The sequence below is a fragment of the Nelumbo nucifera genome, chromosome 3, assembly GCF_055504915.1.
Source record: "Nelumbo nucifera cultivar China Antique chromosome 3, China Antique-T2T, whole genome shotgun sequence".
NCBI classification, from domain to species: Eukaryota; Viridiplantae; Streptophyta; class Magnoliopsida; order Proteales; family Nelumbonaceae; genus Nelumbo; species Nelumbo nucifera.
Window position 1 is genome coordinate 100,446,644 of NC_142651.1, and position 15,712 is coordinate 100,462,355.

At 38.4% G+C, this 15,712-nt stretch overlaps 1 protein-coding gene across 4 annotated transcripts in view; it reads left to right on the plus strand.

Annotated features, from left to right (window-relative positions):
- The window catches only part of REV3 (recovery protein 3), a 139,523-nt gene that overhangs the window by 79,328 nt on the left and 44,483 nt on the right, over window positions 1–15,712 (plus strand). For all 4 annotated transcript variants that reach the window (XM_010245254.3, XM_088900856.1, XM_088900855.1 and 1 more), the window contains 2 exons: window positions 690–920; window positions 1,022–1,437. In XM_010245254.3, the coding sequence (XP_010243556.1) occupies window positions 690–920; window positions 1,022–1,437 (647 nt within the window). The remainder of the gene's footprint in view (window positions 1–689; window positions 921–1,021; window positions 1,438–15,712) is intronic.

The following is a 15,712-nucleotide window of genomic DNA, read 5'->3' on the forward strand; positions in this document are numbered from 1 at the left end:
CTAGACACGGTGTTGGCAGGGCAGATATGTATTGGATTTTAGGGCCTGGTTTGACAATTGACATGATAAAGGGTTTTTTTGGTACTAACATGATTATGGGTTGGAGGAACCAACAACTTCACTTATAAACAATAATGGGTTATGCTCTCTGGAAAATGCTATCTACTGTCTTCTACATATATCACTAAATTTCAGATATGTTAATGATAGAAAAGGTTGAAAATCAAATTTTATGAAAAAATCTATATTTCTTTGGGAACACTATCATGCAGAGAGATTAGTCTCTTGTCTCCACATTATCTTTTAGATGGTGGTTTTCCCCACGTTTCTTGTAAACTATACCTTCTCTTTTTCCTTAATAATGATTATCTGGATAAGTACATGTTTTACACTCAGGGTTTGATGCACATTTATAAATACCCTTTTTTATTGAAAATTCTGTGGTGGTTTGATGGTTTTTTACTGTTATGTACTCATGTTTTTGGATTAAACTGCAATTTGTATTCTAGCACTGCTATGTTTAATCCATTTATACTGATTTTCCTTTTCATACTATTCAAGTAAAGTAAGTTAATTTCCTTTTATTGTATTCTTTCTTTTCATTTTTTTTTTCATTTTCTTTACATATTCATTCTGTTCTTTTGTTGACCCCTCTAGCTAATCTTTAATTCTTTATCTCTATTTTGCAGTTAAAAGGGAGTGTGAGGATGAATTTATCCTATTTTTTGAAGACAAATGTCAAGAAGATGGCAAAATTGACAAGTATTACAAAAATAAAGAGCTTAATTTTCAACAAGAAATTGTATATGGTGTCCCCACTCACTGTCAAAATGATGGATCTTTCTTATACTTGTTGACACCTGTGTATGCACCACCATCTGTTGACTGCGTCTCTAAATGGCTACTAAATGAAGCCAAAGGTATGAAATGTAAACAGCTTAAATATATGCCATATCAATTACATTTAGATTTTTACTATCTTTTGGGTTTTGGAACACACTGAGAGAGAATTCCCATGCAGGAGTATCAGAGACTTCTCCAAAATCAAAGAACTATCTAGATATTTTCAATGTGAAGGATAAGTTTCAAGACCCCCAGTCTGTCTCGTCTAGTGGTCTGATAACTTTACAAGGTTCTCAGTCAGATGCTTGTTGTGAGACATTGCCACAGTCTTTTTCCTTATCTCATACGAAGCCTATCCTGGATCTTTTGAATCAAGGGAGCTCCAGGAAACAAGTCAATCTCTGTCATCCTGGGGTGACAACAGAATTCCACAGTGAAACGAATATAAAAGAAAAGGAATGCCCTGAAAGCTGGCTAGATATTTCACAGATTTCCGGTCCAGATAGATCAAAGCTTACTCCTCTCAGTCAAATTGGATTCCGTGATCCTGCTAGTGTTGGTTCTGGTCAACAACTAACATTGCTAAGTATAGAGGTATTTTGTATTGTCTTTTCTGGTATATTGCCTCTGAAGGACATTTATGCAAATTATAGTAATATCTCTCAAAATGTATCTTGTCAAAGCAGATGTAGCATCATGTATTTGACAAAAGTGACTGCAATATTGTTCATATAGATAAATTGATAATGTCTCAATCTCATAGGTGAAAGTATAATTAATGATTCTATTGGAAATTTCTAAGGTGTAATACATTCTTAGCTTGCTAAAGTGGTTCATTCTCATAAATTGGGATCTTCATAATGCATTCCATCTGTATGTTTAGATACATTTATTTGATTACTTCAATAATTTACTAAGAAGATAGGAAAGGATATGAGAATAGTGGTCTCCAAAGATGGAAGGGCTATACAACAAAGATACATGAGGCATGAACCCTGAGCTGCCAAGGAGACAGATGAACACAAGGGATCTCTTGTTACATCCACCCCAGCTTCAAGTCAGCAGCTGCACTAGTTGTTCTCAAGATCCACTTGAACAGAATATTCTGCTTGGATATCAGGCTTCTTGCCTTAGGAATAAATGATAGTCTCCTAGTTCCTAATGAGTAACTCAATTCAGCTAACTAATTACTATTGGAAGTCTCCTTCAATTATGATCTCTGTCTCGCCCAAAATTATTACCCTTGGCTAAGTGGTCGTTGAAGCGTAGCTTTAGGTGTCGAATCCACAGAGAAGCTGATTAAACCAGCAAAAGGAGTTATCGCTAAGAGTGAATAACCTAGAAAAAATGATTTTCTAAAAATAAAAAGAAGAGCAAAAATATTTAAATAAAAGTAACGATGATTAAAGGATGAAAAGTAGTATTGTGATGAACAAGGCTTCGAGATTCACTTGATCGATTTGCTTAACTGGTCTCGACTTTGATTCCTATTTATTACTCAATTGCAAGTTTCACATCCCAAACAAACAATCGGAAAATATAACTTTGAAACCAATGACAAGAACAAAAGTATTTGTTTTGAGAGAATTAATTTTCGATGAAGAACAAAATGTTCTATTCTTACAAGCTACCCAAGAACAACAACATATCAGATTGACAGTATTGCAGTAAAGGATCAACTCATAAAATAAATCTACCCAATCAATTATTTTCTAACAAATTGAACATAAAAAGAGCATGACTAATCTTATATCGAAATTGAAGAATATAACTTCAGGGTTTATCAAAATAATAAAAGAAATCTCTCAAGAACAAAATTAAACATTGAAATCTCTCAAGGAATGAAAGTAAAATAACAAGTAAAACTCATCGATCAAGATCCTCCCTAGCCTTGCTGAAGCTTTAGCCGTGCTTGGACGCCATTCTTCCCCTCTTCTCTTTTGTGAAAGACTCAGAAAATAATGCCAAAATAACCTTTGGAAGTCGTCCCCCTTTTAGGTTAGATTTTTCTTTTTTATTGTGCTGCCAAGCTCCTCAATCTGCTCAGCCTGGATCCGCGTCTTATCCCCCAATTTTCGCCTAGATAGAGATTGATTTAGAGAAATCTATCAACAGATGAATTGTAGCTCTATCTCTTAGCTGTCCATAGCCTCAAGAATCACCGAATTTCGACATCTGTAAAGAAAGATATGGCCAAAATACTGGACTCTGTTTAGTGTAAAACGGGAAACGAATCAGCACTCATACTTGGGCCATGGAACTTGGGTTTGGGTTTCTTGGACCTATGTTTGGGCTTTCCTCCATTCAATTATTAATTCATTCAGCATAAAAATTGCACAAATAATAAATTTGACATTTATAAAATTATTATGGAAAAATATTACTTTTAAGCTCTTTATTTTACAAATGTCAATTGTTGAGCACACTTTAGATATGCATTTTCATGCTTTCGTCAATCTCCTCAAAGCCAATGCAGAATTTGAGGACATGAAGACTTCACCTATCCTTGATGGTCTTGGATTTCTTAGGGAGCAACTATAGTAATTAGTTATTTCTCATTGGTGCTGTAAATGGTCTTCTTTGCACACGACAAAACCTTCTTAGTCTACTTTCTCTCATCTTATCACCTATTGGGGCTAACTTTCAGGTTCTCACAAATATGTCCACATTGGTGCTGTAAATGGTCTTCTCTGCACACGACAAAACCTTCTTAGTCTACTTTCTCTCTTCTTATCACCTATTGGGGCTAACTTTCAGGTTCTCACAAATATGTCCACTTTTTTCCCACCCCTTTTAGGTTTCCCACTCATCGATCTAAAGATTCACTTTGTTCTACTAAGACATTTTTGGACATGTTTTTTGATTGTCAACACTCTACTCCATAAACAATTTTGGACTTGTAACTGATTTATAAGGTTTTCCTTTTACCTCAAGTGATATTTTCCTATCACATAGGACTCCAGATGCACTCCTCCATTTTTCCAATCCCATTTTAGTCCAATTGGTGGCGTCCTCAATCTCTCCCTTGTTACGGATTACCGAACTATGGCAATGAAAATGGATACATTTAGATATAGTAGAAATCACTATTTGCTGATTCAATCAAGCTTCTTGTGAGAGAAAGAGGGGGAAGGTGAAGATTTCAGTAGTAGAGAAGGAAGGAGAAGAAGAAAAGAGTAAGAGGTCAACTAGAGTTATGAGAAAATTATCCCTAGCCGCTGATCCCTCATTATATTTATATTTAACTTAAAGATGAGATATTACAAGGATGCCCTTAGTAGGGCGGCTACTAAAACTGAATAGTCACAACTTTAAAAAATAAAAACTGAATAGTCACAAACTAAAGACAAACCAGGCTACTCAACAAAACAAACCGGCCCACTCAACACTCCCCTTCAAGTTGGGAGTAAATGTCACACATTCCCAACTTGCGTAGATCATGCTCCAGCTTGTTCTTTGCAACACCTTTTGTGAGAACATCAGTGAGCTGCATATCAGAAGCAATGTATGGAAGACAAACTTCTCCAGAAGTTACCCTTTCTTTGATAAAATGTCTATCCACTTCAATGTGCTTAGTTTGGTCATGCTGGACTGGGTTATGGGCAATGTTAATTGTTGCCTGGTTATCACAATATAGCATCATGGGTTCTTCTGCCTGTACACCAATTTCTTCTAACAGAGAACGGATCCAGAGAAGTTCTGAAACTCCATGCGCCATGGCCCTGTATTCGGCTTCAACACTTGATCTTGCCACCATTGTTTGTTTCTTACTCTTCCATGGGACCAGGTTACCCCCAACTAGGGTGCACACTCCTGAAGTTGATCTCCTGTCATCAAGGCATCCTGCCCAATCGGCATCTGTATAAGCCTCTAGTTTCAACTGTCCATGATCAGTAAACAATATGCCTTTGCCTGGATGTCCCTTCAGATAAGAAAGGATCCTGTCAACTGCCTCCCAATGCTGGACTCGTGGGGCATGCATGTATTGACTTACTACACTCACTACATAGGAGATGTCTGGTCTTGTCATACACAAGTATAGCAGCCGACCCACAAGTCTCTGATATCTCCCAATGTCCTTTACTGGTTCACCTTCTGTTGCACTGATTTTATGGTTCTGATCAATAGGGGTGCTAATTGCCTTTGTTCCAAGCTTCCCTGTCTCTTGAAGAAGGTCCAAGACATACTTCCTTCGAGAGATAAAAATTCCATGTTTCGATCTTGCAACTTCGATGCCTAAGAAGCATCTCAGTTCTCCCAGATCCTTAATTTCAAATTCCTTATGTAGGTTCCTCTTCAGACTATCAATCTCACTCAGATCATTCTCAGTGACAACAATATCATCCACATAAACAATTAGGATTGACACCAAAGATCCCTTGTGCTTCACAAACAAAGTGTGATCGGATTGAGTTTGAGTGTAGCCAAAATCAATCAAGGCCTTTCTGAATCTGTCATACCATGCTCTGGGAGATTGTTTCAAGCCATATAGTGACTTCTTAAGCCTGCATACCTTTCCCTTTTCAGTATCATTGTAGAAACCAACAGGAAGATCCATATACACTTCTTCTTGAAGATCCCCATTTAGGAAAGCATTCTTCACATCCAATTGGAACAAGGGCCAAGAGTACGAGGCAGCAAGGGAAAGGAGTATCCGAACGGAGGTCATTTTTGCAACTGGTGCAAAGGTCTCTAAATAATCAATGCCATAGGTCTATTTGTATCCTTTTGCGACAAGTCTTGCCTTGTACCTGTCTATACTTCCAACTGCCTTATATTTTACTGTGTAAACCCATCTGCATCCAATTGTCTCCTTGCCTTCTGGTAGGTCCACAATGTCCCATGTCTGATTCTTAATCAAAGCTTCCATCTCTTTCTGCATAGCTATCTTCCACTCAGGTTTGGAGGGAGCCTCACTAACACCCTTGGGTATAGACACTGAATCAAGAGAAGAGAGAAAAGCAAGGTAGGAAGGAGAAAGTCCACTGTAGGATAAGTACTGTGAAATACAATGAGCAGTACACTTTCTCTTCCCTTTTCTAAGAGCAATAGGGAGATCAAGGTTATCGGTAACAAAGTTAGTAGGATCAATGGGAATTGAAATAGTAGCGGGATCAAGAGGAATACCTGAATCCATATCAGCCGAATCTGGAGTCTCCAAGGGATCGACAGGAAGTGGTTTGAGTTCTGTTGTAGTGGAATCAACCGCCTTGTGAAGTCTCTGTTGTGAGTAATGCTGAGAAACAGAGCGCAAAGGAGGTGGCAAGGTAGGTGGCACTGGGTGGTGGTCAAGCACAGGAGGTAACACAGGGACTGGAATTGGGAGAGGGATAGACTACTGACTTACTTCCTCAAAACACTCCCCCTGAGAAGGATTCTGTGAGAAGAAGTACGTGGATTCAAAAAAGGTGACATCCATGGTAACATATCGGTTCCCAGAGACTGGATCATAGCAGCGGTACCCTTTCTGATTAGCATATCCAAGGAAGACACACTTCTTTGCCTTGGGATCAAGTTTCGAGCGGTGAGGACCAAGGATGTGTGCAAAGCAAACACACCCAAACACCCTGAGAGGAACATGAAACATCTCCCCCCTGAGGAAAAAGAAGGCTGAATGGAGTGCTGAATCCAAGTATACGAGAAGACACCCTGTTAATCAGATATACTGCAGTGAGAACTGCATCACCCCAAAACCGAACCGGAACTGTAGATGTGACCATCATGCTTCTTGCGGTCTCAACAATGTGTCTGTTCTTCCTTTCTACAACACCATTCTGTTGTGGACTGTAGGAGCAGCTACTCTGATGAACGACACCATATTCTAACAAGTACGAGGCAATATGTCTTTCAAAATATTCCTTGGCATTGTCAGATCTGAACACCTTTATTCTTGTTCCAAATTGTGTTAGTACCATCTGATGAAATTGCCGCACCAAGGATAGTACTTCATCGCGGGATTTCATTAGGTAAATCCAAGAGTATCGAGAGAAATCATCCACAAATAGAAGAAAATAGCGATAGCCTCCCATAGAAGGAAAATGGTAAGGACCCCACACATCCGAATGAATAACATCAAAAGAAGAAGAACATCTTTTATTACTAGGTTTAAAAGAATGTCTACAATGCTTTCCAAGTTGACAACCTTCACATTCCAGACTTGACAGACTAACAGACTCAAAAGGTTTTGGAAACAAAGAACTCAAAGAAGAAAAAGACAAATGACCCAAACGATTATGCCAAAGAATAATCTGACTCAAGATTCTGAGTCACTGTCCCTGCTAACATGATGACTCTGGTGAGGGGGAACATCTAGGAGGTAGATTCCATTCACTTCACGACCACTCTCAATCGTCCTCTTTGAATCCAGATCCTGCAAAGTACAACGTCCAGGAGAAAAAATTACCGAGCAGTTCAAATTCTTAGTCAAACTACTAACAAATAACAAATTCTTGCTCAATTTGGGAACATGAAGGACAGAGGGTAAACAAATAGAATCATTAATCTTGACAGATCCCTTCCCAACAATAGGAACACGGGATCCATCAGCTGTGGAGACCTTATCTCTGCCAGGACAAAGCTGGTAAGAGGAAAAAATAGTGGAGCTATGGGTCATGTGCTCTGAGGCTCCAGAATCTATAATCTAAGGAGGTCCCTCCTTACCTGAAGTGGAAACATAATTTGCAGTGACGTGTGAAATACCTGTGTGAGCAAAGGAGGTAGAGTGAGCTCCACCAGTGCCACCTATACTTTGTTGTTCGCTTGCGGCTGAATTGGAACTAGCTGTATCTCGCTGGTTCAGAAGTAGCCCATACCTCTCAAGTTCGACCCTTACTGCAGCAGCTGCAACAGACTCCAAAGCAGCTATAGTAGGAGGGGCTGGAGTGTCACCGGTAACTGCCATGTGTGCATTTCCCTTCTTATTTCTCAATCTAGTCGGCACAAGATGTGGGTGAAGCTTCCAGCAAGTATCTCTTGTATGTTTAGGCTTCTTATAGTAGTCACAAACCAAGTCTCTTTTGTCTTCTTTCTTGATTTCACCGCCACTTTGTTTAGGTTCAACAACACTTACCATGGCAGACTGATAAGAAATTTGGGTTTTCATCATCACATCCCTCTTGCACTCCTCCCCTGACACAAAGGCATATGCTTGGGAGAGAGTGACACTATCCCTGGAAAGAAGATGCTGTCGTGCAATATCATACTCGGGGTTAAGGCCAGCAAGGAATTCAAACACCCTATACTTCTCTAAATGTCTCTGATAGGTAGCTGCATCCTTGGTGGTTTCCCAAGCAAAGGTCTCCAAATGGTCAATCTCCTGCCACAGGGTCTTAAGGGTTGAAAAATAGGCTGCAACAGATCTATCTCCGTGCGTTGTAGCAATAATCTGATTTCTCAGTTGATAAGCCCTAGCAACATTCTCCCTTTTTGAATAGGTTTCTGCAACCCCATCCCATATCTCCTTAGCAGTGTTTGCCCATAAGAAATTTTTACTTATATGTGGCAACATGGAATTACACAACCAAGTCATCACCATATAATTTTCCTGCACCCACCGGGAGTTGCTAGTTTCGGGTGTCACCTCTTTACCAGTGATATACCCTAATTTCCCACGAGCCCCAATGGCCATCTTTGCAGATTGTGACCATTCCAAGTAGTTTGCACCATCCAACCTAACTGTAGTAATGGTTCTAGCCCCGAAGGGGTCTCCAGCACCCCCTCCCACTGGTCCCATTTCACTCCCGGGCTTATTTTCAACTCTATGGCCCTCCATGCTTCTCAAAAAAGGTAAAGAAAATAACTAAAAATGCAGCAAGATCAAACAAGACACCTTTTGGAACCAACAACACTTTCTCGGTGTCCTGGGCTTTCTTCCCACAAAAGATTCCTTTTCTTTGGGATGGGAGAAGAGAGAGAAAAGACAACCGCCCTCTCTAGAAGCCTCCAAACCACGTGGGACTTGAATCGCCCCTTACAAAAAACTCCAAGGAACCCTAAAAAACTAGGGCACCACTTCCTAGGTCAAAAATGAAGAGTCCAACAAAAACAGGATTCTTCCCCTTTCTCCAGTTTTTCCTGATTCTGATGAGAAACCCTAGACCAGCTATAGGGCAGACTGATCCATCAAGAAAATCCAAAAACTGGGCTTACCTGAGAGCTTCGATCAGCCTCTTAGATCACCATGTAGTCGGCCGATCTAGGGCTGCATGAGAGAACAACTTCAACAACCTTCAACCTGCTCTGATACCAAGTAGAAATCACTATTTGCTGATTCTGTCAAGCTTCTTGTGAGAGAAAGAGGGGGAAGGTGAAGATTTCAGTAGTAGAGAAGGAAGGAGAAGAAGAAAAGAGTAGGAGGTCAACTAGAGTTATGAGAAAATTAACCCTAGCCGCCAGCCCCTCATTATATTTATATTTAACTTAAAGATGATATATTACAAGGATGCCCTTAGTAGGGCAGCTACTAAAACTGAATAGTCACAACTTTAAAAAATAAAAAACTAATGGGCCGAAGGCCCAACAACTTCCTAATTCAATAAAAACAAACTAAAGACAAACCGGGCCACTCAACAAAACAAACCGGCCCATTCAACAGATATTTCTTGTCTCCAATCCCACTTGTACATTGATTTCCATTCCTATTGTTGTTGCTGTTGTTGTTATTATTATTATTGTTTTTGGAGTATTTAGTTTGTATGAGGATTGAGAAGTGGAGTCATCTTATGAAGAATATATATTCAAGGACTTTAAAGTCATATCAGATCTATTGGTGGTTTTCTTGTAATTTCGGTTAATTTTAATATTATATAAAGTGTCCATTAGAGAGAGAGAGAGAAACTTTACTGTGTGTTATTGTTAGATCCAATGTATGTCCTATTTTCTCTTCTCTTCTATCTTCTCCCTTTTTTCCATATTCATTATTCACGACAAGATGGTAGTAAGCAACAAGAAGGCGATTTTGATGATGATGATGTTGATAATGATCAAAATTGTTAATTAACTTTATATACTAGAATCATTTTGTGTTTTCTCTCTCTTTCTCTCTCTCTGTCTCTGTATGTCTCTCTCTTTCTCTCTCTCTCTTTTTGCTATAGTGCAATATTCGTTGTTCTTGGTCAGCCTGCATTCAGTTCTTGTTTGGTGTTTTTTGGATTTTTATTAACAACTCTATTTGTTTGATCTGCTTGTTCTTAATCTCAATTTATCCTCTTGTGGTTCATGTTATTAGATTTATTTGTTACTATAAATAATAAATCTAAAGTTTACTATAGATAGTAGTTTTATTTTCCTAAAAGTAGTAATTATGTGTTATGGGTTGTATTATTCTTGAATTGACTTATTTTTAGAGGATTTTTGGAGAATCCTCTAGAAATTTTTAATGCAGTAGAAGGTGTCCTAGAGACTTTGAATGAAAATCCACGAAAGATTATAGCTTGATTGTTGTCATTGGAGATTTTTTCTACGTAGTGCTCATGGATTGTTTAGTTAACTACAAATTTCTAAAGAGGTAATAAGCAATAAAATAAGTTTTGGTGAAATAGGGATCAAACACCCAACCCTTCGCTCTCTCTTGCAGTGCTTTGGTGTGAGTTCCTAGTCTGTTGGCTGATAATTGGTGGAGTATTAAAGAAGCTAATCAAATCATTATAGTTTTATGGGTTTATATGATTTGTGGAGAACTGATTGAAGGTTACTTGGTCTCAAGAAAGGAGCTTTGAAGCTTTTCAAAAAATCAAGAAGCAGAGGAATTTTTTGATCAACATTATTGAGGGGAATGTATTGTAGTGCATAGATATTTCTTATCTTCATGGATTATAATACAGTGTGTAACTTCAGTTTTGAAGAGTTTCTGGGCCTGGAGTGAGCACCCTTTATTTCTCCAGTTTCTAGAAGTCCTTCCTTGTAGAAGTGATCACTTATACTCTATGCGTAGGGTTGCAGTTATCTTCTAGTAATTGATCCTTGGGGTTGAGTTTGGTTCTATTTTTGGTTATATGATCATCAGAGTTTGTTATGGATTACTTTGAGGCTGATTACAAGGACAATTTTGTTCCACATGGTACCATGAAGAGTTTGAATGTTTCAGATGAAGAGAGTGATTGTTTGATCATATTGTAGGTACATAGTGCTCGCTCAAACCACCAAGTACAGAAGACACTAAACTGGCACCACATGGACGCTTGCGATGAGTCCATAACTCATCGGTTACCTGCGATGAGCTTATAACTCATCGAACAACTGTGATGAACATACGACTCATCGCATGTCTGCGACAAACTTGCACTTGACACAAGTCAGAGTAAACATTGGCTAATGTGAACCTGCGATGAAGTCTAGACGTATGTGGTTCTGTGATAAACTTTGAATGTGCGCGGTTCTGCGATGAACTTCGGATACACACGGTTCTGCGATGAGCTCGAAACCATTACAGAACCGCGGGTTATTGTGAAACAAAGTTAAATATTAGTCACACGTGCAACTTCAGTATCATGTGCGTGATAATGCGCCATGTAGGTTTAGTAAAACATGCCTGTTGGGATGACGTCACCAATGCCATGTTGGTTAAGTAGGTCACGAAAGGAAGTAGAACACGGGGATTATGAGAATCCTCGGACGAAAGGAAAGTCAATCCTTGAGAGATCTCATAAGACACGTGGTGAAACCCTAGCAGTGTCCCTTAATGACCAAACCGACAACGAATCTAATATTCCCTTTCCTAATGGGAATTAAATTCTTTCAATGCCTTCCTTTCGGGACCTCGGGATCCGTTCTTATAAATGAGAGTCCATCCCATGACGAGGGGATCGTTTGAATCATCCGATCTTCCTGCCCTGCTCCCTTATGACTTCCATTTACCCTAATCTCCGAACCCTAAACCTGCACCCGGTCTTCCTTCGTCCTTCAAGGAGACTCCCGAATGTAGCCTGACCACCACACCTACACATATCATATTTGTTTTGGTTGAAAATCTTTTGTGATGTGTGTTGGTGAGTTGTTCAAATGTTTCTTACACCAGTACTTGTGTTCCACATATGTTTGATGAAATTTTTGAGAAGCTACATGTTTTGATTCATAGTAAATCTTCCATGTTTAAAGGCGATTTATTTTTAGTTCTTTTGTGTCATTGGGGTTTTTGATATGTTAATGTTTCTGGCAGATTGTTTTTTTGTGTTGTTATATTTTTGGTTTGGTCTTTGCTAAGTTGGCTGTATCTCATTGTCACTGGAAAATCTGCCAAGTGGCGGGCTTGATGATTGGTAATGTCTTATGTAAGAGCTATGAGCCACCATGAATATGATCTGTTCACTTAAAGACTTGTCATAAATAAAAGCTGAAAGTGCTGCCGTGAGAGTATTCAAGATGATTGGTATGGTTCAATAGCTAGTAGTTGTTATATTGGAATCTTCAAGTTGCATTGTTCAAGAGAAGCTCTGGAGTATTGCTCCTAAGATCACATTATTTCTTTTCAGGCAAGCTAGCTGGTTCTAGGTTGAATGAGAGTGTTGGAGTATTCAGTTCATGTAAGGAATGGAGTTATTATCGGAAGAAAATACATAATTGGGTACCATAGTTGTCAAGGCGGCGCTAGGCAACAAGGCGCCCTTGGAGTCTTGCCTCGCCTAATTTTTTGAGGTTATAATTATAAAATAGACATTTTAAAACTAAAATACTCATTTTGCATGTTTATATACTAATTCCTTTTTGTTGTTTTCTTATTTGTTAGGGTTTAATCAACACAAACATTGCTAAATGCTGTATTGAACCCTCCAAGACTTCAAAACCTGAACCAGTAAGTAAGAAAGAACATAAAATGTTGTCCAATCAACACATTTTCTTCTTTTTCTTTACTAATTTTGTGTTTTTATATACTAATTTCTTTTTCTTCTTCCACCTTTTCTTTTCTTCTTTTCCTATAATGCTGTATTGAACCCTCAAAGACTTCAAAACCTGAACCAATAAGTAAGAAAGAACATAAAATGTTGTCCAATCAACACATATTCTTCTTTTTCTTTACTAATTTTGTGTTTTTATATACTAATTTCTTCTTCTTCTTCCACCTTTTCTTTTCTTCTTTTCCTATAATGCTGTATTGAATCCTCAAAGACTTCAAAACCTGAACCAATAAGTAAGAAAGAACATAAAATGTTGTCCAATCAACACATTATCTTCTTTTCCTTTACTAATTTTGTGTTTTTATATACTAATTTCTTCTTCTTCTTCCACCTTTTCTTTTCTTCTTTTCCTATAACAGAAATAGGGGTTCAGCCCCTATATTTTTTGAAATTTCTTTTCTTTCTTCTTTTTCTTCTCATGAATATGTTGGAATATGTTGATTTTCTATACTTTAACATGAAGTTTATACTTTTCTTATGAAAATTATGGATACTTATCAAAGAAATATGATTATGGAACCTAGGGAACTAACCTAGGATACATGTTTGTACTTGCAAAAAATCCATCGCGTAGGTGACTAGGCGACCCCCTGTCGCCTAGCCTCGCCTTGGCGCCTTGAAAACTATGTTGGGTACTTTAAAGTAATATCAGATCCATTAGGTCATTAAGTGTTTTCTTTTAATTTTGGATAATTTTGATGTTATATAAAGAGCCTCCTCATTAGAGGGAGAGATTTTAGTGTATGTTATTGTTAGACCCTATGTCTCTCCTATTTTCTCTTCTTCTCTTCTATCTTCTCTCCTTGGCCCCAAGACCAACAAACCCACATCCTTCTTCTACCCTTGAACCTAGCTCTCCTCTACCTTCCATATAATCAAAATCACCATCTCTATTAAAGGGTAATGGAAATTCTAGCATGGGGTCAAGCAATAGATCCCTCTCTTTTGAACATTAAATCAACTTAGAGGTTTTTACCTCCTTGTGACAATGGATTAATCCAACAGAGACCAAGTTAGGCATCTCCTTTTGGGGTTATACATGTTTCCACATAATCTTCTGATGCATGATAGGGATGCCTGCAATTTTATTAAGCACATGGGAATAAAGGAATGGTTCAGGTTTGAGATTTAGGGATGCGAGAGTAGAGATGAGCTTAGGGAAGGTGGAGGTTCAATAGAGATGTTTAATTTAGCCTAGATTTGTTGGGCAAAATTTCTATTAAATGCAGAAATTCCTAAGGTTGAGACTCTGGGAATTCAAGAACCTAATATCCAATTAGAATCAAGCAAAAGGGTTCACAAGGAATTTTTAGAATGGTATTTGCTGGGGGAAATTTATATAGGAGATTTTGAATGTATTATGGTGATTCCTAGGCTGTGTGATTAGAGGAAGAAGAATTCTATTTAAGGAAGTGGTTTGAAACTCAAAGAAACTCAAGGAGAAAGAGGTGATTTATTTGACTTTGATTAGATGGGTGACTTGGGGTAGCATGATGAAAAATAGTTAATGAAATCACTAGATAGCTAGCTCAAACCTGGATTTATTGTCAGCTCAGAGCTCTCTTAATTTATACAATTTCTTTCCTGATAAATTTTGCAAACTACAAAATGATCTTATTATGGAAAATAAATCCTTTAGACCTTACCTAGATTGATGACTAAAAATGGTGTATTAAAAGACAAGTATCCCCATGTTTTGACTTTTTTCATAACGAAAGGTGGTTTCTATGTCTTGTATTCGGGGATGTTCCTTGATAGAATTCAGGTATAGTGTTCTTATATTTCCAAATAATAAGAAGAAGAACCTGTAGAAACAGTAGGGAGAAGAGAAGAAGAGAGGAAGAGAAAACTGTTCTAGTTGAGCTAGAGAAGAAGTTAACTCTCTAGTCGGCCAGGTTTTATTTATACCTTTCTAAACAAATCAGAATTACTCTTGTGCCCTCACTTAAGTGAGAGACACATCAGCCAACTTAAGACCTACTTGTAATTACATCCAACATATAACTTAATGTAAATTGCTTATACTACCCCTCTACAGCTGACTCTAACACTCCCTCTCAGCTGGTGAGTAAATGTCATATAGTCCCAGCTTGTTACATATATAGTCCACTCTTCCCTGACTCAACCCTTTGGTAAACAAATCTGCCCATTGATTTCCCGTGTTCACATATGTTGTACTTATCACTCCATTAAGCACCTTCTCATGTACAAAGTGGCAATCAACTTCTATATGCTTTGTTCTTTCATGAAACACTGAATTAGAGGAGATATGAACTACAACTTGATTATCACAATATAGCTTCATAGGAGTGTCAACCGAGTACCCCATTTCCTCTAGGAGATGCTTTAACCACACTAGTTCACATGTGTGTGCCAAGGCTCTATATTCAGCCTCTGCATTGCTTCTTGCTACCATTGTCTGCTTCTTACTCTTCCATGTCACTAGATTGCCACCAAGAAAAGTGCAATACCCTGTAGTGGACCTTTTGTCAGATATGGAACCGACCCAATCAGCATCCGTGTATCCTCTATCTCAAGACTTCCTCCACTCTTATATAACAAACCACGACCTGAAGCTCCCTTCAAGTATCGTACAATCCATAGAACCGCCTCCCAATGTGGAATTCGAGGATTTTGCATAAATCGACTCACTACACTAACTGCAAATGAAATATCAGGCCGAGTGATGGTTCGGTAATTCAACTTACCTACCAACCTTCTTTACCTTCCAGGGTCTTCAAACTCCTCACCTGCATCACTACTCAACTTGACATTTGGTTCCGTGGGTGTTTCAGCTGGTTTGGCACCTAACAACCCTGTCTCCTCTAGCAGACCAAGAACATATTTCCTCTGGCATAGATTAATACCACTCTTGGACCTCGCCACTTCTATCCCTGGTCTATCAATGCCAGTGATAACAATATCATCTACATATACCACTAATAAAATCTTCCCAGCACTGGACTCATAGCTGAATA